Source organism: Trachemys scripta, chromosome 1 (assembly GCF_013100865.1).
Source record: "Trachemys scripta elegans isolate TJP31775 chromosome 1, CAS_Tse_1.0, whole genome shotgun sequence".
In the NCBI taxonomy this organism is placed as follows: domain Eukaryota; kingdom Metazoa; phylum Chordata; order Testudines; family Emydidae; genus Trachemys; species Trachemys scripta.
Window position 1 is genome coordinate 80023003 of NC_048298.1, and position 21322 is coordinate 80044324.

The 21322-nt window shown below is 46.7% G+C and overlaps 1 protein-coding gene across 1 annotated transcript in view; it reads left to right on the forward strand.

The window, feature by feature from the left end:
• Window positions 1–3073: 3073 nt before the first annotated feature.
• Window positions 3074–21322, forward strand: part of PLXNC1 (plexin C1) — a 102791-nt gene continuing 84542 nt past the window's right edge. Inside the window, exons 1-3 of the mRNA XM_034772823.1 lie at window positions 3074–4468; window positions 18153–18281; window positions 20496–20630. Of these exons, the coding sequence (XP_034628714.1) occupies window positions 3074–4468; window positions 18153–18281; window positions 20496–20630 (1659 nt within the window). The remainder of the gene's footprint in view (window positions 4469–18152; window positions 18282–20495; window positions 20631–21322) is intronic.

The following is a 21322-nucleotide window of genomic DNA, read 5'->3' on the forward strand; positions in this document are numbered from 1 at the left end:
AGTCAATGTAACAGATGGAGCACAAGTGTACTGTGTTCAGTTTATGTTGTCCTGCCAAGTAAGTGGACTCCTGTGCTTGGACAATCTATTTCAGTATGATCGGTTTGAACATTATTTCATTTACATGTTGACTAAGAACCCAGTCTTGTGCAGGAAAGCATATCTTCAGAAAGTGTGTAGCACCAGAAGTAGCCTGCTTTGCTTAGCAGTTCTGTTTCACTGCATTGTGCAAGGCCTGTATACACCCTTTAAGTCACTGCCTGTGGAGTAGTATAAATGGTTGGGGGTTCTGGATTTGGGAACAGGATATGTCATGGACTCTGACTGCTGCAACTGGAAAAGTGCCAGTAATAAATGTTGCTTCAAATCCAGGGAAAAATAAATTGCCTTAAGCAATAATTGCTGCAGGGTGCAGCCTACATTTTGGGGAAGGAAATGTACATTTGCTATTTCTGCAGAAAAGGACCTAGGGGTCACAGTGGACGAGAAGCTGGATATCAGTCAACAGTGTGCCCTTGTTGCCAAGAAGGCTAACAGCATTTTGGGCTGTATAAGTAGGGGCATTGTCAGCAGATCAAGGGATGTGATCATTCCCCTCTATTCAATATTGGTGAGGCCTCATCTGGAGTACTGTGTCCAGTTTTGGGCCCCACACTACAAGGACGTGGACAAATTGGAAAGAGTCCAGCGTAGGGGAACAAAAATGATTAGAGGACTGGAGCACTTGACTTATGAGAAGAGGCTTGAGAGAACTGGGATTGTTTAGTCTGCAGAAGAGACGAATGAGGGGGGATTTGATAGCTGCTTTCAACTACCTGAAAGGGGGTTCCAAAGAGGATGGATCTAGATTATTCTCCGTGGTAGCAGAAGACAGAACAAGGAGTAATGGTCTTCAAGTTGCAGTGAGGGAGGTTTAGGTTGGATATTAGGAAAAACTTTTTTACTGGGAGGGTGGTAAAGCACTGGAATGGGTTACCTAGGGAGGTGGTGGAATCTCCTTCTTAGAGGTTTTTAAGGTCAGGCTTGACAAAGCCCTGGCTGGGATGATTTAGTTGGGGATTGGTCCTGCTTTGAGCAGGAGGTTGGACTAGATGACCTCCTGAGGTCCCTTCCAACCCTGATATTCTATGTATGTATTCAAACTGCTAATATCGGCATTATACCTTCTATTTGCAAATTTGGGGATGGATTCTTATTTACACTAAGGCCACATTACACTGCTCCAGCAACATTAAAGTCTGTCCCACTAGGGCAGGAGAAGTTGATAAAATATTGTTTCTTTTCTTGCATAATTATATCTTTACTTAGGACTCAGCAAAAGCAGAATATCTGCCAATTGCTGAGCATGCAATACACGGTTCTGCTTTTGCTGAGTCTTACTGGAAATGATCTAGTAAGCTTCAAAGAGCATCCAGTCTAAAGGCCCGATCCTGTGAGGTGCTGAGTGTCCATGGCTGTAGTGGGAGTTCAAAGTGCTCAGCACCTTGCAGAAGGAGGCACTAAATTTGACAACTGCCACCCAAAGATGGCCAAATCTAAATGTCTCACAACAGGCTTTGCAATTGTTATTAACAGACTAAATAAAAATCACTGCAACCACCTTTTGGGGAGTGAATTGCAGCAACTGTTTAACTACAACATGATGCAACAGCTTAAGAAAGGAAATGAAAAAACACAATATTCAATGTAATTCCACATCAAGAAGGGGAATTTAGATAAGGTTCACCCAGGAGTCTGGGATTAATTTTATCCTACTGTTATGAAAATACTGATCTATCATGACTACAGGTGGGAAGGATCTCAGTTTTATGCTTCCTTGAAGTTAGCAAAGTGTGTGGATTTTGAAGCTCCCAGGAGGACAGACAAGCTTGTATAAAATGGACTGTTTTCATTTCATGACATTGTGTGAAGGGCCATCCTGTACTGAGATAAATGTTAGCAAGAATCCCAAATTAGCCTGGCTTTGCTTAGAAGGAAGAAGCCAATATCTAGGTCTCACCACTCCTTCCCCATTGCCCTTGGCCCCTGCTGCCTTCGCCAGCCGCTGGGCCTCAGGCCCCAGCCAAAGGGCTTTGGGTTGGGCCCTGGCTGTGCAGCGGTGGGTGCTGGCCCCCACTGCAGCCTCTGGCCCTTCACCCACCCAGCCCATTGCCCCTGGGCCCTACTGTCTCCCTCAGCCCCCGTCCAGCCCCTCCCTTGGCCCCCTATTCATTCCCCCCATGGTGCCTGGCCCCTGCTGCCTCCCTACTCGCTTCCCCATCCAGGGCTTAATTTGTCCCCAGACTTGCAGTGCCTGAGTAAATCTGCTGTGAAAAGTTATATTTGTATGTTAATATCACTTTTCACAGCAAACTTTGCAACTAGCTGGGAGACTGTGAAAAGTGATATTAATATACCGGTATCACTTTTCACAGCAGCAGACTTACGAGCGAACAACAACCAATCAAAAAAGCAAAAGAAACAACAACAAAAAGGGACAAGAACATGCAAAACACATTATTTGTTTCTAGTCTGTGTAGGTCCAGTAAAGAATAGAGACAACTATACATTATTTTTATTATTGAGTCTGCACAAATAAAATCCTTATATAAAGAAATTACACTGGACATGTATATGTGTATATTGATTTGTTTTTCCTAAAGTTAATTAAGTATTTTAGGAAAAATTGTCAAAGCTGTTGCGGGCAAGAGTTGGTGGCTGCACTCAGAGGTCACCAAAAAATGTGTTGTGAGAACCCCGATGGGTCTCTGTAATAAAAATGAGATGGTTAGAGAAAGTCACACACTGTACTGGCCACAGCTACAGTCCCATCTATGCTGGAAAATCAGCTGTGTGTGGGGCCCCTTGTTCCAGTGTTATTCTCCCTCCCCCCACCCCAAGAGGTTTAAAACCTGTGTCAGCCTGGCAGTCCAAATTAGGGTGACCAGATATCCTGATATTGTCAAGACCATCCTGATATTAGTCGCTTTGTCTTATATATGCAACTATACCCCCTTTCCCTCCACCTCCCGCTCAAAACTCCTGATTTTCCACACTTACTATCTGGTCACCCTAGTCCAAGTGGGCCCCAGCCATGCTCTCATGGCACCTCCAAGAAGCCTGCCAAAGCCTGCATGGCGCACAGGGTGCTTTACTCCCATCTAGGCGGAGAGGCTGTCGGATGTTTCACTCTCAGCAGGAGCCCAGCGTTGGTTTTGCAGTGCACCCAGGAACAAAGCTGGGCAAGTGGCTGCGGCCCCAGCCCGCTGGATCCTGGAGGGCGCAGGGCGTGGGGTGGCTGGGGAAGGAAACTTGCGCAAGAACAAGTATAAGGCCCAAACCCCCACCCAGGAGCCCAGCCCAGCCTCCCGGAGAGGAACTTCCCATCGCCGCAGCCAGACTGAGGAAGCCGGGGCTGAACGACACAGCGCCTCTGCCGCCCCGCAGCACAGCATGGGGCAGCTGCCGCCGCCAGGCAGCTAGAGCAGCCGCTGAGCCGATCGAGGAGCTGGCCATGCCCATGGGGCCGTGCAGGAAGAAGGACTCCCGGTGCCCCGGCCCCGCCGCGCCCCCGCTGCCCTGGGCGCTGCTGATCGCCCTGGTTGGGGCCGGGGTCGTCGCGTGCCAGCCGCAGTACACCCTGCCCGTGCCCATCGACAACATCGCGGCGAGCGGGGACAACCTCCTGCTGGCGGGCGGCAACTGCATCTACAAGCTGAACCGGTCCCTGAGCCTGCTGCACCTGGCGCACGCGGCGGGGGCTCAGGACTGCTCGCAGCCGGCGGGCACCCACAACAAGCTGCTGCTGCCCGACCTGGAGGGCGGCCGCCTGCTCACCGGCTGGACCCTGTACCACGGCAGCTGCCAGGTGCGGTTCCTGGGCAACCTGACGGTGCTGACCAACCAGACGGATGTGGTGAGCTGCCTGCCGCAGGGCTCCACCAGCGGGGTGCTCTTCGCGCTGCAGACCGGCCGCCGCTTACTGGCGCTGGCCGCTGCCTACTCGCTGTCCGACTCCGATCTGAGCTGCGTTCCCTCGGTCTCGGACGCTTACACTGTGCTCACCATGCGCAGCCTGCCGGAGATGAGCCTGACCGGGGGGGATTCAGCGACGCTGAAGCGCGCCGAAAAGTCCCCGCTGCACTTCGTGGACGCCTTCCTGTGGGGCGAGCACCTCTTCTTCCCCTACTACCCCTTACCCCTGACGGGCCACCAGGCGGCGCCGCAGCCCAAAGTGGCTGTGCTGAGGTCCCAGACGGACTACCTCAGCCTCTTAGGCGAGCTACGCCTGGACTGCGGCGCCCGCAGCACCCTGCTCTCCTCCAGCCTCCTGGAGCAGGCGGGCTTGTGGGCCGGGGTCTTCAGCGCCGAGCCGGGCGAGCGGCGCTGGGACTCCACCGCGCTCTGCATCTTCGACATGCAGCAGATGGCCGAGAAGGGGAACAGCAATTGCACGCCTTTAGTCCAAATCAATGGAAACCGCGATTGTGTGAGTCTCCCCTTCACTTCGGTTAAGCTTGTTGCCCGCGGAGAAATAGATCAGCTGGCTCCAGTCAAAATCCCTGTCCGAGCGCCCCTGAGCTGATCCGGAGCCAGCACCCAGGGACCTGGCCCCCCAGAAGGCTTAGAGCGAGCTTTATATTTTAAAAGCCTTATGTGCTCGCTGGTCCTTGAGGTAGATGGAATCATTCCTCTCTGCAGATGTGGGAAGACAGACGTGTTCACGGTTACATCTCAAATGAGGGGTAGAGCCAGGATTGCAATTTAGGAGACCTTGCTTCAAATCCTCCTACGTCCTGTTGCCATCTAGACATGCTTCCTCCACCCGACCCCTAGTGCACCAGGCACATGTCTGGGGCTGTATAAATAATAATAATGAATACTAAATATTAAGGCTGTCAATCACAGTTAACCCACACACTTAACTCAAAACATGAATCCATTAATGATACTTATAACAATAAAATACCAATTGAAATGTATTCAATATTTTGGATGTTTTTCTACATTTTTAATATTGATTTCAATTACAACACAGAATACAAAGTGCACAGTGCTCACTTTATATTATTATTTTTATTACAAATATATGCACTGTAAAATGATAAAAGAAATAGTATTTTTCAATTCATCTCATACAAGTACTGTAGTGCAATCTCTTTATCTTGAAAGTATAACTTACAAATGCAGATTTTTTTTGGTTACATAACTGCACTCAAACAAAACTGTGTAAAACTTTAGAGCCTACAAGTCCAATCAGTCCTACTTCTTGTTCAGCTAATCACTAAGACAAACACATTTGTTTACATTGATAGGAGATTCTGCTGCTGGCTTCTTATTTACAGTGTCATCTGAAAGTGAGAACAGGCAAAAGAAACAGGAACAAAAAGACAAGAACATGATCTGTAAAGAGAGCTCTGGTCTCTGGCAGATCCTCCAACACCCAAGCATTCTGCAGTTTAACCCTCTGCCCCTTCTCAGTTAGGACAGCCTTGTCCAATAATGGATGGAGTATTTTGGAAACTGCATGAGAAGAAGTTGTTTCCCTAACCACAGTTAGGGAAGCACTCTTGAGATCTTTCCAAATAAAACCTGCAATATAAATGTAAAATATTATATTAAAAATAGCTAGTCACATCAAATAAGATTCAAAAATTGTCCCCTTCCAAATGGAATCTTAAGATTAGGTGAGTGAAATCCTGGCTGTATTGAAATCAGTGGCAAAACTCCCATTGATTTCTATGGAGCCAGGATTTCACCCTCTGTTTTTAGGTGTCAGTAACCCACTTTGATTGCTGTGGTCACTGATGGTAAATTGAATGAAAGGAGTTAATAAAAACTCTCTCCTTCTCAAACAATGGTTATTTAGAAATTGAATTTTGGATGCTGGTTCTTTCATTGTAAGTGTTTATATGATTTCTTTACTGGTGATCTAAGGTGTTTTATCAGACTGTCATCCATGGCAAAAGTGAATTATAAACTTCCAATAGCAATCCACACAAAAAACCCTAAATAAATATTTTGCACAGCTCCCATATCAGAAATTCTAGAGAATTGTTTTTTGTGACTTTTTGGGAAATGGGTCTAAGGAGTGCAAATACTACAATCTATTATATGGCTGTCATTACCATGGTATCTAAGTATCTAAATATGGAAGACCAACATCCATTATTTAAAGAATAGTTCTGTCTTAGACGACATGCATAGTCCCATTATTACAGCAATAACTCCAATCTTTCAAAAGGCTTATCTTTACTGGAAAATTAGGTTGTGCTAGAATATGACCATGAGGAGTTGGGTTAATTAACATGATGCTAAACACAGCTTTGCAGTCAGTATAGGCAGGGATCGCTATGTTTAATGTGTCACTAACTGGAACTCTAGAGGGTTCTGTGGCACCTTTGCGTCTGATGAAGTGGGCATTCACCCACGAAAGCTTATGCTCCAATACTTCTGTTAGTCTTAAAGGTGCCACAGGACCCTCTGTTGCTTTTTACTGATTCAGACTAACAAAGCTACCCTCTGATACTTGGAACTCTAGAGTTAATCATGACACAATGTTAATCTTCACTGGTTCCTGCCTACATTGGCAGTAATGTCACCCATTTTTTCATGTTCTCTGTGTATATATATCTTCCTACTGTATTTTCCACTGCATGCATCCCATGAAGCAGGGTTTGTTTGTTTACATTTGCAGGAGATAATACTTTACAATGTCACCTGACAGTGGGAACAGGCATTTTCATGGCATTGTTGTAGCCAGAATTGCAAGATATTTACGTGCCAGATGTGCTAAAGATTCATATGTCCTTTCATGCTTCAGCCACCATTCCAGGGGACATGCATCCATGCTGATGAAGGGTTCTGCTTGATAAGAATCTAAAGCAGTGCGGATCGACACATGTTCATTTTCATTATGTGAGTCAGATGCCACGAACATAAATTGAACATTGATTTTCTTTTTTGGTGGTTCAGGTTCTGTAGTTTCTGCATTGGAGTGTTGCTCTTTTAAGACTTCTGAAAGCATGCTCTACACCTCATCCCTCTCAGATTTTGGAAGCCACTTCAGATTCTTAAACCTTGGGTTGAGTGTTGTAGCTATCTTTAGAAATCTCACATTGGTACCGTCTTTGCGTTTTGTGAAATCTGCAGTGATAAGTGTTCTTAACACAAACAACATGTGCTGGGTCATCACCCGAGACTGCCATAACATGAAATATATAGCAGAATGTGGGTAAAACAGAGCAGGGGACATACAATTCCCCCCAAGGAGTTCAGTCACAAATTTAATTAACGCATTATTTTTTTAATGAGCGTCATCAGCATGGAAACATGTCCTCTGGAACGATGGCTGAAGCATGAAGGGGCATACGAATGTTTAGCATATCTGGCAAGTAAATACCTTGCAGTGCTGGCTACAAAAGTGCCATGCAAATGCCCCTTCTCACCTTCTGGTGACATTGTTAATAAGAAGAGGGCAACATTATCTCCTGTAAATGTAAACAAACTTTTGTCTTAGCGATTGGCTGAACAAAAAGTAGGACTGAGTGGATTATAAGCTCTGAAGTTTTACATTGTTTTGTTTTTGAGTGCAGTTATGTAACAAAAAAAAATCTACATTTGTAAGTAGCACTTTCAGGACAAAGAGATTGCACTACAGTACTTGTATGAGGTGAATTGAAAAATACTATTTCTTTGGTTTATCATTTTTACACTGCAAATATTTGTAATAAAAATAATATAAAGTGAGAACTGTACACTGTGTACTCTATGTTGTAGTTGAAATCAATATATTTGAAAATGTATAAAAATATCCCAAAATATTTAATAAAATTCAATGTTTAACAGTGCAAGTTAAAACTGCAATTAATTGTGAATAATTTTTTAAATCGGTATTAATTTTTTTTTAGTTAATCGTGTGAATTAACTGTGATTAATTGACAGCCCTAATGATAATTCATTGTTCATTATACACATTTGCAGGAAAGACACAGAAACAAATTTAATTCCATTTTAAAAAGTCATTTTACAAGCACGAAAGGCTAGGATAGGTAAACACAACACATGTGCTTACTTCATGCATGCATGCTTCATCTTCCAGATATTTCTACTCGCATTCTTCTGTCATCTTCCCTCAAAAATGTGCAAGGTGGTTCACTTGCATAATGTGATGCCCCTTCGAGTCAAAAGTGTGCATGGGTTCAGAATCTTCAGAAAAATAATGCACAACTTGTCATTCAATATGCAAAACTTAAAAAAAAACCCTGTAGAAATCGATAGGGCTTTTGGGCACAGAGGAGCACCATGTATCCCAGAACATCAACTGTGCATCATAAAAAATGTGTAGAAATGCAGCAGGTAGTTGGCGATGTGTATGCTTTACATCCCAGATCTTTTAAAGATAGGGTTGTTATCTGGCTACAGTCATGGCAACATGAATATGTTGTATTATTACCACTGCCTGGAATTGGAGCTCTGAGCAACTCTTGTGGCTGGTTGGCTCATCTGAACATAACCCTGCCTTTTGCCAGCAACTCTTAAGAAATGCCCTTTTAAAAAATATTGCAAATCCTGGTCCTCTTGACCATTTCTAAATCAGTGATGTATGGCCAGGCCAGTGTACATAGACCCATCATGTTGGTTCTTTGGTGTTTTTCAGGATGCTACATTTTGGTATTGGGAGTGCAGCCCTCAGCAATAGCATATGGTGACATGCCACAGCTTTGTGACAGCACTGTTTTTCTAGGGTTACCATATTTCCACAAGCAAAAAAGAGGACACGGGGGGGGGGGAGCCCTGCTCTAGCCCTGCCCTGCCCCATCCACTCCCTCCCACTTCCCACCCCCTGTTTGCCCCCCTCAGAACTCCCAACCCCCCTGTTCCTTGTCCCTGACTGCCCCCTCCTGGGACCGCTGCCACTAACTGCCCCCTAGGATCCCACCCCCTATCTACGCCACCCTGCTTCTTGTCCCCTGACTGCCCCCTCCTGAGAACCCCCCACTCTCACTGCCCCCCTACGACCCTACCTGTCCCCTGATTGCCCCTACCCTTATCCACACCCCAACCTCATATTCACACCCCCGCCCCCAGACAGACCCCCGGGGACTCCCATGCCCTATCCAACTGCTCCCCGCCCCCTGACAGGACCCCCAGAACTTCTGACCCATCCAACCCCCTCTGCTACCTGCCTGCCTCGACCCCTCTCCACACCCCTGCCCCCTGACAGCCCCCCCAGAACCCCAGACCCATCTAACCCCCCCTGCTCCCTGTCCCTGACCTTCCCAACCCCTCTCCACGCCCCTGCCCCCCTGACAAGCCCCCCCCAAACTCCCGACCCATCCAACCCCCCCTCCCTGTCTCCTGACCAGGGTCGGCTTTAAAGAGCCCAGGAATCGGGCTGCGCTCCGGCCGGAGCTCCAGCCGGGGTTGCAGGGCTTGGGGCCAGGCCGAAGGCGCTCGGCCGGGGCTGGCCTGGCGCTGCTGGGTCCCGAGCTGGAGCCGGCGGCCGAGCTGGGCTGGACGGGGGGTGCTCGGCCGGCGCCAGGCTGGCGCGCTCGGCCGGAACCGGGGCTACCGCCCTGGGGCCCAAGCCAGGCTGGAGCCGCCGGGGCCGCCGGGCGCTGCTCAGCCCGGGTCGGAGGGAGCCGCTTGGTCAGGGCTGCGCCTCCCCAGAGCTCTCCTCCTCGCGCACCCCCGCCCCAGCTTACCTGCTGCTGCCTCCCGCCTGCCCCTGCTTCTTTTCAGACTTCTTGAGAAGATCTGATTCGCGGGAAGCAGGGGAGAGGGAGGAGCAGGTGGGCAGAGCGTTCAGGGGAGGGAGGAGGGGGAAGACAGCTGCGGGGCCGGACAACGTGGTAAGGCTGCAGGGGATGGGGGAGCCGGTGAAGGGGCTTTGGGTGCCCAGCGGTGCTTGGCCACTGCTTTTCTGTCTATAAATAGCTGACCGGGGGGAAATCCCGGACATTTTTAGATTTTTAAAAATCCCCCCAGACGGCTATTTATAGACCGAAAAGCCGGACATGTCCGGGGAAATCCGGACATATGGTAGCCCTAGTTTTTCTGACTGATTTGTGTGGGAATCTCCTATTTGTCCACATTCACACTACTCTTGCACTTCATGAATGTTGTCTCTGCATTGTGGTTCTGAGTGACATGCAAAGAGTCTGTATTACTAGGGGTATATGCATACTGGATCATCTGTATTCCTGCATTTCATGGGACAATGGTTTGGAGATTCCACTAGAAACTTGATCCTGAAAGGTACTGAGCACTCTGGCCCTGATTTAGCAAAGCACTTAAGCATGTGCTTAACTTTAAGTACACCAATAATCTTGTTGACTAGAAAGGAACTACTCGTGTTTAAAATTAAGCATAAGTTTTAATACTTTACTGGATTGAAACCAGAGGGGGTGTGTGTGTCTGGGTGGGTGTGATTTGACACAATATTGCTACTGTGGTCAAACGGAACTTGTGCTTTTGTTTTAGCAATGGATTTAAGTGTAGCATTCCAGACAAGTACATTTAAAATCTGTATCCACCAACTTTATTTCAAAACATATAACTCCAATGCTCACTAGGCCATATGTTGCATTTTTGCTTATGAGACTGGACCAATTATGCTATGATTTCATACAGTGGGGTTTGCACATGGCATTTTGTCCTAGGTTGCTACATTTATAGCAATATACAATATATACACAATTTATAGCTATATAATGTGGAACTCCCAGCAATTCATGACCCATAATTAGCATTCATGGGAGCAAGGGGAGAGAACTATACCTCAAACAAAATTTTATAGTTTTGTAATTTTTTTGTTCTCCTTGCTTTTCTCTGATTCAAATTTCCCTTGCCTTAATTTTGGGTATATCAAATTATAAATACAGCTGAACTATATGTCTTATTGGACCCTGCAATAGAAATTACGTGCAGATGAGCACATTTTCTTCTCAAATTAATGAGTGCTTTTCCCAGTGAGAAATCACCAAATTCAATCTGTATTTGTTTTCAGAAATTTGGCTACGTATCAATGAGCATTTTTTGGATGCCTACAATTCTGAAATGGAAGCTCCATGGCTAAAATACATGAGGAATACTTGTTCCAGTGCCCTTTGAAGTCAATGGGAGTCTTCCCTTTCAATGGGCTTTGGGCCTGCCCTGTGGGAACTATTGGAATATCACTCCCTGCTGAGAGATTAGGATTTTGTGCACAGTAGATTAGCATACATGACTCTGTAAATAGGGAGCGTGGCTTAATCCAGGGTTACCATACGTCCGGATTTTCCCGGACATGTCCAGCTTTTTGGTCATCAAATCCCCGTCCGGGGGGAAATTTCAAAAAGCCAGACATGTCCGGGAAAATAGGGAGGAGTCATGGGGCTTGGATCCATGCTGGGGCCAGAGCCGGAGCCGCTGTGGCTGGCGGTGCTCGGCCGCCGGCCGGCACTGCTGGGCCGGGGCCGGTGCTGGGGCCGGTGCCGGATGGGCCGGTGCCCCGGGACCTGATCCAAGCTGGAGTCGCCGGGGCCAGAGCCGCTCGGCTGGGGCCGATGCCCGTGCCCTGAGTCGAGCTGGAGCCGCCGGGGCCAGGGCGGGCCGGAGCCGCTCGGCCGGGGCCAGCGCGCTCAGCCGGAACCAGGGCCAGTGCCCCGGGGCCAGAGCCGAGCCGGGCCAGAGCTGCCGGGGCTGGAGCCACTCGGCCGGGGCCGGTGCCTGTGTCCCGGGGCCCGAGCCGAGCTGGAGCCGCTGGGACAGGGGCAGGACGGGGCCGGCGCACTCCGCTGGAACTGGGACCAGCGCCCCAGGGCCCGAGCCGAGCCGGGCCGGGCCGGAGCTGCTGGGGCTGGAGCCGCTCGGCCGGGGCCGGTGCCTGTGCCTGTGCCCCGGGGCCCAAGCCGAGCTGGAGCCGCCGGGGCCGGGGCGGGCCGGGGCTGGCGCCCCAGGGCCCAAGCCGAGCCAGGTCGGACTGGGCCGCGCCTCCTTGCGCCCCCCCGCCCCAGTTTACCTGCTGCCTGCCTGTCTGTTTCAGGCTTCCTGCGAACATCTGATTTGTGGGAAGCAGGGGAGGGGGAGGAGCAGGGGGGTGGAGCGTTCAGGGGAGGGGGCGGAGTTGGGGCGGGGNCGCGCCTCCTTGCGCCCCCCCGCCCCAGTTTACCTGCTGCCTGCCTGTCTGTTTCAGGCTTCCTGCGAACATCTGATTTGTGGGAAGCAGGGGAGGGGGAGGAGCAGGGGGGTGGAGCGTTCAGGGGAGGGGGCGGAGTTGGGGCGGGGAAGGGGCGGAGTTGGGGTGGGGGCAGGGCCCCTTGGAGTGTCCTCTTTTTGTTATTTTAAAAAATGGTAACCCTAGCTTAATCTAGATGAATGATCAGAATCAATTTAGCTTAGGCAAGAAACTCTATTCTGAGATTTATCTGTGACTGTTCTAGGTGGAAAGCGGTTGCTAAATAATTATTTCAAGGGAATGAACATACTAAAGGAGAGAGTCTACTTACTACCTGCTATTGATATATTGCAAAACTAAAATAGGGCCTATTTTGCAGGGCCAAAAAGGAATGAAGAGTTATGGGCCAGGTCCTCAGTTGCTGTAAATAGGTGCAGTTCCAGTGAAGTTAGTAGAGCTGTGTCCATTTACACAAGCTAAGGATCTGGCTTTGTATCTTTACTTACTGAGCAGCTGCAGTAAGTTCGGAGCTGTACAAACAGGAAAACACAGTCCTTTCCCCAAGGAGCTTGCACTCTAAAACATTTAAATAAAATCAAGACAGAACATAGAGGCATGAATTTAGCAGTCACAGCTGTACTCAAAGTGGAAGAAATCTAGATGTAAATTATAGAACATGTATAAGTGATTTCATGCAAAGGGTCATAAACAGGATACATTACAAGATGAGGTGGTTGTAACACAGTCTAAATTAATCCAGGAGACATCTGGGTTTGTTTGTGAAAGTGAAGGAGATTGAGGAGTATAGACTAAAGCAGAAAAGGATTTAAGAACTGGAGAGAGCAACCATGTTGGACAGGATGGTCTTTTCTGGGTAAATTTCTTGTGTTCTTATGGATCTTGGAAGTTGTGACCGGTGCCCTAGGGGCGGCCACACTGAGATTGCTTAATTAGGGCAAATTGCAAAGAATGGGGCAGACAATCCCCAAAACTGGTGGTTATTCTAATACTTAGATTCACTGAGCCAGCAACAGAAAAGCTTCTACAATACCTTACTGGTTACCCAGAAGCCAGAAATACAGTTCTCTTAAAGCAACCCAGCTTTGAGCTTCCACCCAGACAGCTTAGTCAAATATGATGAGGATTAGTGAAAACCTTTTTCATCGTATATAAAAAGTGTTTTCAGGTCAATGAATATTTCAGATCTTACCCAAATACACATTTACAGCCAGTTCTTATTAACTAAACTAAAATTTATGAAAAAAGAAAAGAGAGTGAGTACTGGTTAAAAGATCATTATACATACAGATATGAATAAAGTTCTAAGGTCAGTTCATAGTAGAGATGGTGAGCTTCAGAGTTGTAAAAAGTTCTTTCAGAATTAGTTCTATAAGTTATAGTCCAATGTCAGGGTGACCCAGTTTGGAGCTGGGGACCTCAGTCTTGCAACTCAAACTTCCCCGATGAAGCTTAAGCAGATCTGAGATGATAGGATCAGGGTCTAGGGTTCTTTTTATAGTTATCTAGCAGCCTTTTGACAGCGTGCAGTCCTTGGGTGAACAATAGTGTCTTCCACGTAACCTCCTATGTCCTAAGAACCACCAGTGATTAGCTTCATGGATTAATAAAAGGCAATTGCCCATCTCCTACCATTGAAGTTTGTAGAAACTACCTGTAAAAGAGAAATAAAGTCAATGATATTACAACATTCACAGTTTACCTAAATATTAACATATCCTTTTGATCTTTGAATTAACAGAATACAGGGATAGACAGGAACCATTTGGTTACACTGTCAACCTCAAACACAATCATTATCTACTAATATGTCTCTAAAGGTTGAATCTGGGTCAATTAGCCTGCTAGTTGTGTAACCCTTTCTGGCCCTATGTCACAGAAATGTTCTGGAATAGAGGAACACGGAAGGGAGGAGAAGTATGACTAATGAAGCATAGAGGAAGCTCCAAATACATTTTTAGGGCTGACTCAAGATTGGTTTTACTTATGAAAGGAAAAGCCTGGGAAGACCCTGCACTACTATAACCCATTTAGTCACAGTGGAAGAAGTAAAAGGGCTGGTTAAAAAACTAAATGCTTGTGAAAAAAGGATGAAAGAAACAGCAGCTGCACCCCAAAGGGAGGGGACAAGATAGGAAATAGGCTGTAAAAGAGTGAAGGCAATTTTTTTGTTTTGATGGTCCACCAAACCTTTCATCATCCATGTAAGCTTAATATTATAGTGCCCCTCCATCTAGCAAGGAGAATTGGGGTGATGTTTTCTCAAACTTGTTAGGACTGCTTCTTCAGTCAGAAAGAGAGGATGCTAAAGAATGGCACCACTCATCTACTAGTATATAAGTTAAAATAAAACTCAGTCACTATAGTGTTTCAATGTCTAGGTAGTTCCTCCTTCCTTCCAGGGTCTAACTGTGCAGCTTCTGCAAGACACCTGGAGTAGCTTGTCTTCCTTTCACTCTTGCCAGGGGTGAAAGTAAAATTAAGCTCTTACCGGTATGGGGCTAGCTCTGCCCCCTGCTGCCCAGGAAGGGGTGAGGCCTTGGGTAGAAGGGGTGGGGCTGGGGTCAGCGTCCCCCAGCCAGCCCATCTGCACTGCCTGGCCCGCGCCACTTGGGGCTCCAGTGGCGATTTAAAGAGCCCGGGACTCCGGCCGCGGTAGCAGCAACCGGAGCCCCGGGCCCTTTTAAATCGCGGCCCTGGGGGGCGCAAAAGGGGCAATGACATTAACACGCTGCCGTGGCAGCGCTTTAAAGTCAGTGGTACAGGCCGGTACCGGCGGCCACTTTTTACCGGTACACCGTACCAGCCCGTACCACCTTACTTTCACCCCTGACTCCTGCACAACATGCCCTGAAAAAATCATGATGGTCCCAGAAATCCAATCTTGGAACAGTTGGTGACCTCCTTGCTCCTCAGTCTTAACTAAAATTCACTGTATGGGCTAATGGTTCAAGTTTGTCTTCCTTTGATCTGCTACAAAAATGAAAGGTCAATTAACTTTTTTTCTTCAAATGCTTGCAATCATATGATTTCCTTATTTAAAACAGAGCACCATTGTACAGAAGTCTCATGCCTAAACTGAGTACTTTACATTTCTGTACTGATGCATCACAATCTCTCTGTGTTTTCCAACCACTTGAAAAAAGATATATATATTTTTTAATATCAAAGTTAATAAAGTTTTTTTTTCCTAAATGTGCTTTCTACAAACTAATTGAAAGTAACTTATTTAAGTGACAGGAAACTATTTTAATTGAGAGTGGATTTACATTGTAGAAAAATATTCTCTCCGTCGGAGGAGGGCCTTATCACTGGACTTGACTTGGCGTGCTCTGTCACAGATTCACTCTGTGAATGTGGGAAGTCATGTCATTTTTCTAAAATCCCCAGTTGTAAAATGGGAAGGATAATGCTTCCCATCTCCCATCCTTTGTCTGTTTATGACCAGACCTTCCAAGGGAGCTAGTTAGGTTCCTGTCTTTGATGAAGCTCCATACAGGTGTAGGGATCTGCCTGTGAGGAACAGCGTCCAGGTTTGCTGTTTTAGATTGTAAGCCATTTCAGGCAGGGAATGTCTCTGACTTAGGCCTGGTCTACATTGCGGGGGGGATCGACCTAAGATACGCAACTTCAGCTACGAGAATAGCATAGCTGAAGTCGACATATCTTAGTTCGACTTATCTCGCGTCCTCAGGGCGCAGGATCGACTGCCACCGCTCCCCCGTCGACTCCACTTCCGCCTCTCACCACGGTGGAGTTCTGAAGTCGATGGCAGAGCGATCGGAGATCGATTTATAGCTTCTACACTAGATGCGATAAATCAATCCCCGATAGATCGATCACTACCCGCCGATCTGGGTAGTGAAGACGTACCCTATGTGTTTCTAAAACATGTACACAATGGAGCCCTCATCTTGGTTGGGGTCTCTGGAGGGCCCTATAATACGATTAATAATAAATTGTACATTTTTTTGCATGATATAAAAATAATTTTCTAAAATGATATTGCCCTACATTTTCTTATGCTGGAGTTGCCCAGGCATTTCCATAAATTAATATAGTTTTACCACTCAGTTTCAACAAAGAATTGTGGGTGATGCTTGGAATTGAAATGACCACAGATACGTTTTGTTTAGATAGGGTTACCATACGTCCGGCTTTTCCCGGACATGTCCGGCTTTTTGGGCCTCAAATCCCCGTCCGGGGGGAAATCCCAAAAAGCCGAACATGTCCGGGAAAATAGGGACATTCGGGGCCGGGGGTGCTGGGCCGGGGGCCAGGCCAGGCCCGGAGGTGCGGGGCTGGGGGTGCTGGGCTGGCGGTGCTGGGCCGGGAACCGGGGTGCTGGGCTGGGGGCCAGGCTGGCGGTGCTGGGCTGGGGGCCGGCGGTGCTGGGCCGGGGGCCGGGGCCGGGGGCCGGCGGTGCTGGGCCGGCGGTGCTGGGCCGGGGGCCGGCGGTGCTGGGCTGGGGCCGAGGCCGGGGGCCGGTGGTGCGAGGCCGGGGCCGGGCCGGTGGTGCTGGGCCGGGGGCCGGCGATGGTGGGCGGGCTGGGGATGCTCAGCCGGGGGCTGGCCCGGGGGCGGCACCCCAGGGCCCGAGCCGAGCCGAGCCAGGCTGGAGACGCCGGGGCCGGGGCCAGAGGGAGCCACTCGGTTGGGGGGGGGGGGGGGCAGACTGGGCCGCGCCTCCTCCCCCCACACCCCTCCAGCTTACCTGCTGCCTGCTTCAGGCTTCCCGTGAATCAAATGTTCGCGGGAAGCAGGGGAGGGGGCGGAGTTGAGGCGGGGACTTTGGGGAAGGGGTGGAGTTGGGGCAGGGGGCGTGGGCGGGACTGGGGGCGGGGCTGGGGCCCCGTGGAGTGTCCTCTTTTTGGACACTCAAAATATGGTAACCCTAGTTTAGACATAGTGGGTCAAACACTGTTTTTTGTCTATATAGTGTAAATCTTACACCAGTATTTTGGCCCAGCCTGTTAATAAAGTAATTAATTTGTTATTAAAATATGTCTATAATAATATTATATCTTAGTTACATCTTCACAGAGTTTTTTAATTTTTGTTATAGTATTTAGGGTTATATTTTCATCATGAAGACTGTTACTGGATCTAAATTAAATACGGAAACTTTAATTTTATGCATAACAAAGTTATGATGGAGAGGAAAGCAAGGGAATAAACTGTATTTAATGCCTACAATATCACAAATAGTATGTCACTTTCTAGTTCTTATGGTCTAGCAATATGTTAAGATTCAGCTTCCTTTACTGCAAAGCAGGAAACCAAAAAAGGAAGGGTGAAGCACTTCATTTTCTGGCAAGAGAAAAAACAACAATACCTATTTGTTTGACTCTATACCTGCTGTATCCTGGGTAACTACATTCATTAAAAGAGGCTACTGAACATATTTCAGGTCTGAAGCAGGGTTCCATGGACCCAGCTGAAGGCACACTGAGGATTGCATGGAGTGGGAGCCAGTAATTCATAGTAGATCTGGACATTATAGACTTTAAAACAGCAGAGCGGCTTTGCAGTATAGTACAGCAGGGGTGGACATGTAGACAATTGGCCAGAGAAGTAGTATCAATAACAGGCTTCGTATCTGGATAGATATCCACAGTGTATCAAGGAATAAATGGCTGTATCTGCTTTGATTCTTTCTTTCCCTCCCCATGTATGTTAGTAATTGTTTATTTATTATTATATTTTATATATATGCAACTTATATTTGCATAAAAAGAAGCTAATCTATGATAAACTTACATATTCACTGGGTACTTGATTTTAGGTCAAATCTTTGTCCCATTGAAGTCAATGGCTAAACAGGCCAGATTGACAAAAGGACCGTCACATCTCTCTGTACATTTCCAAGAGTATATTGTGTTGACACGCTGTTGAGAATAGAAATACCTCCAAAAATTGTGGCCCATAAGGGGAGGGCATTTTAGAGAATTGTTGAATAATTTTGTCACATGTTCTTCTCTTGTCTGATTTTCAGCAAAAACTGTTATCACCGGTCAAAAAGTCACCAACCTTGATCCATTCTGATTTATCAGCTGTTTATGCTACTATAGTTTTTAACAAGACAGTTTTGTTTTTGGGAACAAAAAATGGACAGTTACTGAAGGTTAGTGGAATGTGGGATTTTTTTCCTAATCAATGTGTTTTAATGAGTAAATGTTTCCTGTGTTCTATTTTATACATTATATTGTAAATTAACATCATCATCTGGATATCTCTATATTCTGTTTTGTTTGCATTTTAAAGAACTTCAGTATTGTTACTTTCACTTTCTAAACATTCAAATGCACAATTATTGGTTTACAGTCCCTTGGTGACAGAGGAACACAGAGAACAAAATAACATCCAGATGAGATTATATGTCCTGCTTAAAATCCACAAATATATTTAGCCAATTAAATAATACCTGTAGTCCTTAATTTATTGTTTGTACCACATTTAGTTAGCCTGTGTTTACCAGTGGATACCAAATATTATTAGATTTCTCTAGTTGTTTTTAAAAAAACACTTTTCTGTGTGTGGTTATCTGTCCATTAGGAACCAAGACCAGACTCATTTTATTAAGGCTACTGAACAGTTGACCTTTGCCTGTTTTGAATCAAAAACTTAGAAATGAAAGGCTTCCATCTCACTGTCTAACCCGGGAGGCAACTCTCTTTTATTTGAGATTTTTTTCCCCAGAGTTCTGTAACATTGCATTTCCTGTCTACACTGCAAAAGATTACTTTTTGTTTTTATTAAGCAGACAGCTGGAGTAGAGTAGAATACGCTACGAAAAACTTTCTCCTGTTTGTTTCCAGGGTGCTGGAGACCAATTTTTGATAATTAAATAAAACTGAAGGCTTTCATGTTTCTATAGCTTAGTGGAGACCATGAACACGTCTCTGTTGCTTAGCCTTGTTTGTGGAAATAAGAAATAAACTCAGGGCAAATTTTGTACTGATGTTAGTTTGCTGATTAATATAAACATTAAAATATCTTTGGATCCCCTACTCCTTTTACTTTTGTGAGAGAAGAGGCATAGAAACTTTTGGATTTGGGTTGGGTGAGATATGGAAGAGGAATAGCAACTCACAAGCATCCTCTCATCAACCCCAAAAGCCCCAGGGCAAAGCAACTCCTGTTACTGGAGACAGAGTCAGCAATAACTTGTGTAGGTTCCTTTTCATGCTGTGGAAACTCCCCCTTGAGGGGTGGTCCTGGGAAGCAGAGGTCTGGGGAGCCAAGTCCTGTACAGCATTACTCAGACAAGAGCTGTACTGTCAAGGGGCTACAGGGAGTATTGGGATTTGGGTGGCAGTGTGGAAGCATGGAGCCTCTACCCAGATAGTCTTTGCCTCTGGGAGTACCCACGGATTTAGGGGGCTGAACCTCTGCCATGAAGCAGGGTAGGGGCCACTCTCCATCTTTTGAGAGAAGAAGGCATAAGATCGGTCTACGTTAGTGGTCCCCAAACTGTGGGGCACACCCCCATAATGGGGTGTGGTGGAACATTTAGGGGGGGCGTGGTGGGACCACCCAGCCATGCTCTGCCCCCAGCTCTGCTCTGGCCCCACCCCCAGCTGTGGTCCCAGCTGCTGGCTGAGACTCTGCCCCTGGTTCTGCCCTCAGCCTCGGCCCCTGGCCTGGCCGCAACTCCACGTGCGGCTCCTGCTGCCAGCCCCAACTGCTGCGTGGCCAAGGCTCCGCTCCCAGCCCTGGCCCCACTCCCAGCTCCAGCCCTGGCCCTGGCCTCGGCCCCTGGCCCCCAGCCCAGCTGCAGCTCTGGCCTGAGCCTTGACTCCCTTATCCCTATCTTTGCCCTTCTTCCCCTGGGAGCCACGACTCAGCCCAGGTATGTCTCCTGGGCATGGACGGGTAAGGAGCGGCCCGATGTGAAAAGTTTGGGGACCACTGGTCTACATCTTAGACCTTAGTTCGTACTATAGACCCCTTCACCCTCCACTCTATCGATAGAAATTGTTACATACTTCATATCATATGGGCATATCTCTCTCTTCCTCCTCGTTTGATGTTGATTTCAGTTAGTTACTTAATACTGATAAAAATTACATTACTTACCCTACTCCAAGATCCAGATTCAGTACAAAATATATCTAGTTTCTATGCTACAGAAAATATGATCTGATGTTCTTGTCCTCCAACTTTCTGAATTATGAGAACCAGACACATTCTAAAGAAATCAGATCACAATAAGTCCTCTAAGTGATCTAATGATGTAGCCACTGTCAGAGCATGGAAAGGATTTATGATTAAAATATAAACTGTCTTCTTGTTAATTAAGGGGTTTAGTGGATAATTTTACATCTCATGTTTTTAGGCTATTCTTAACGACAATATGGAACCGAACTGCCCAGAGATTTTGTATGAAATTGAAGAAGAATCTTCTGTTTTTCCCAAACTTGTACTTGACCCAGTGGATAGTGACTACATATATCTGGCATTTGCTAACAAGGTTGGTACAATACTAGGTAAAATGATTAAATGATTAACTGCTATCTTGAACACTTTAATACATTTTCTGTTATTGTATAAGTAGAGCTTTTCAACTGAATTACAATCAAACCTTGATTATCCAAACTGCAGTTAACCAAAGCTTGGCTGCATCCCCCAAAGTTTCGCTTTGGACCCGCAGAGCTCATAATAGGCACTTAAACCCATGATGACTTTTATGTTCTCCCATTGAGGGAGTACTCATATGATTAAAGTTAAACACATGGTTAAGTGTTCTGCTGGATCGAGACTAGAGTGTTTGAACCAGTCACGACTGAACACAAGCTGCATAGAAGACCTGCTGATGAACAAGTCTCATAAACACTGTGGGAACAAAGCGCTGAGCCAGTGGGCTAGTTCTCTATAATGTGCGGCGTTTGGTAGCAGGCATTGCAGTCAGTACTATTGAATTATGTTAACTCGAGATATGGGTTTGAAATCCTGGCCTTATTGAAGTCAATGGCAAAACTGCCATTAATTTTGGTGGGGCAGGATTTCACCCATGACCTTTATACCTTCCCTTACGATAAAGTCTCTTCAGTGCCAGTGAAAATCATATTTTTACCCTAAAATCTAGCAGAATGATTACAGATTGTTATAGACACCCCTTGACTTTCAAGGATGGAGAATCTCAAAGTGCAAAAGTTTACTGTT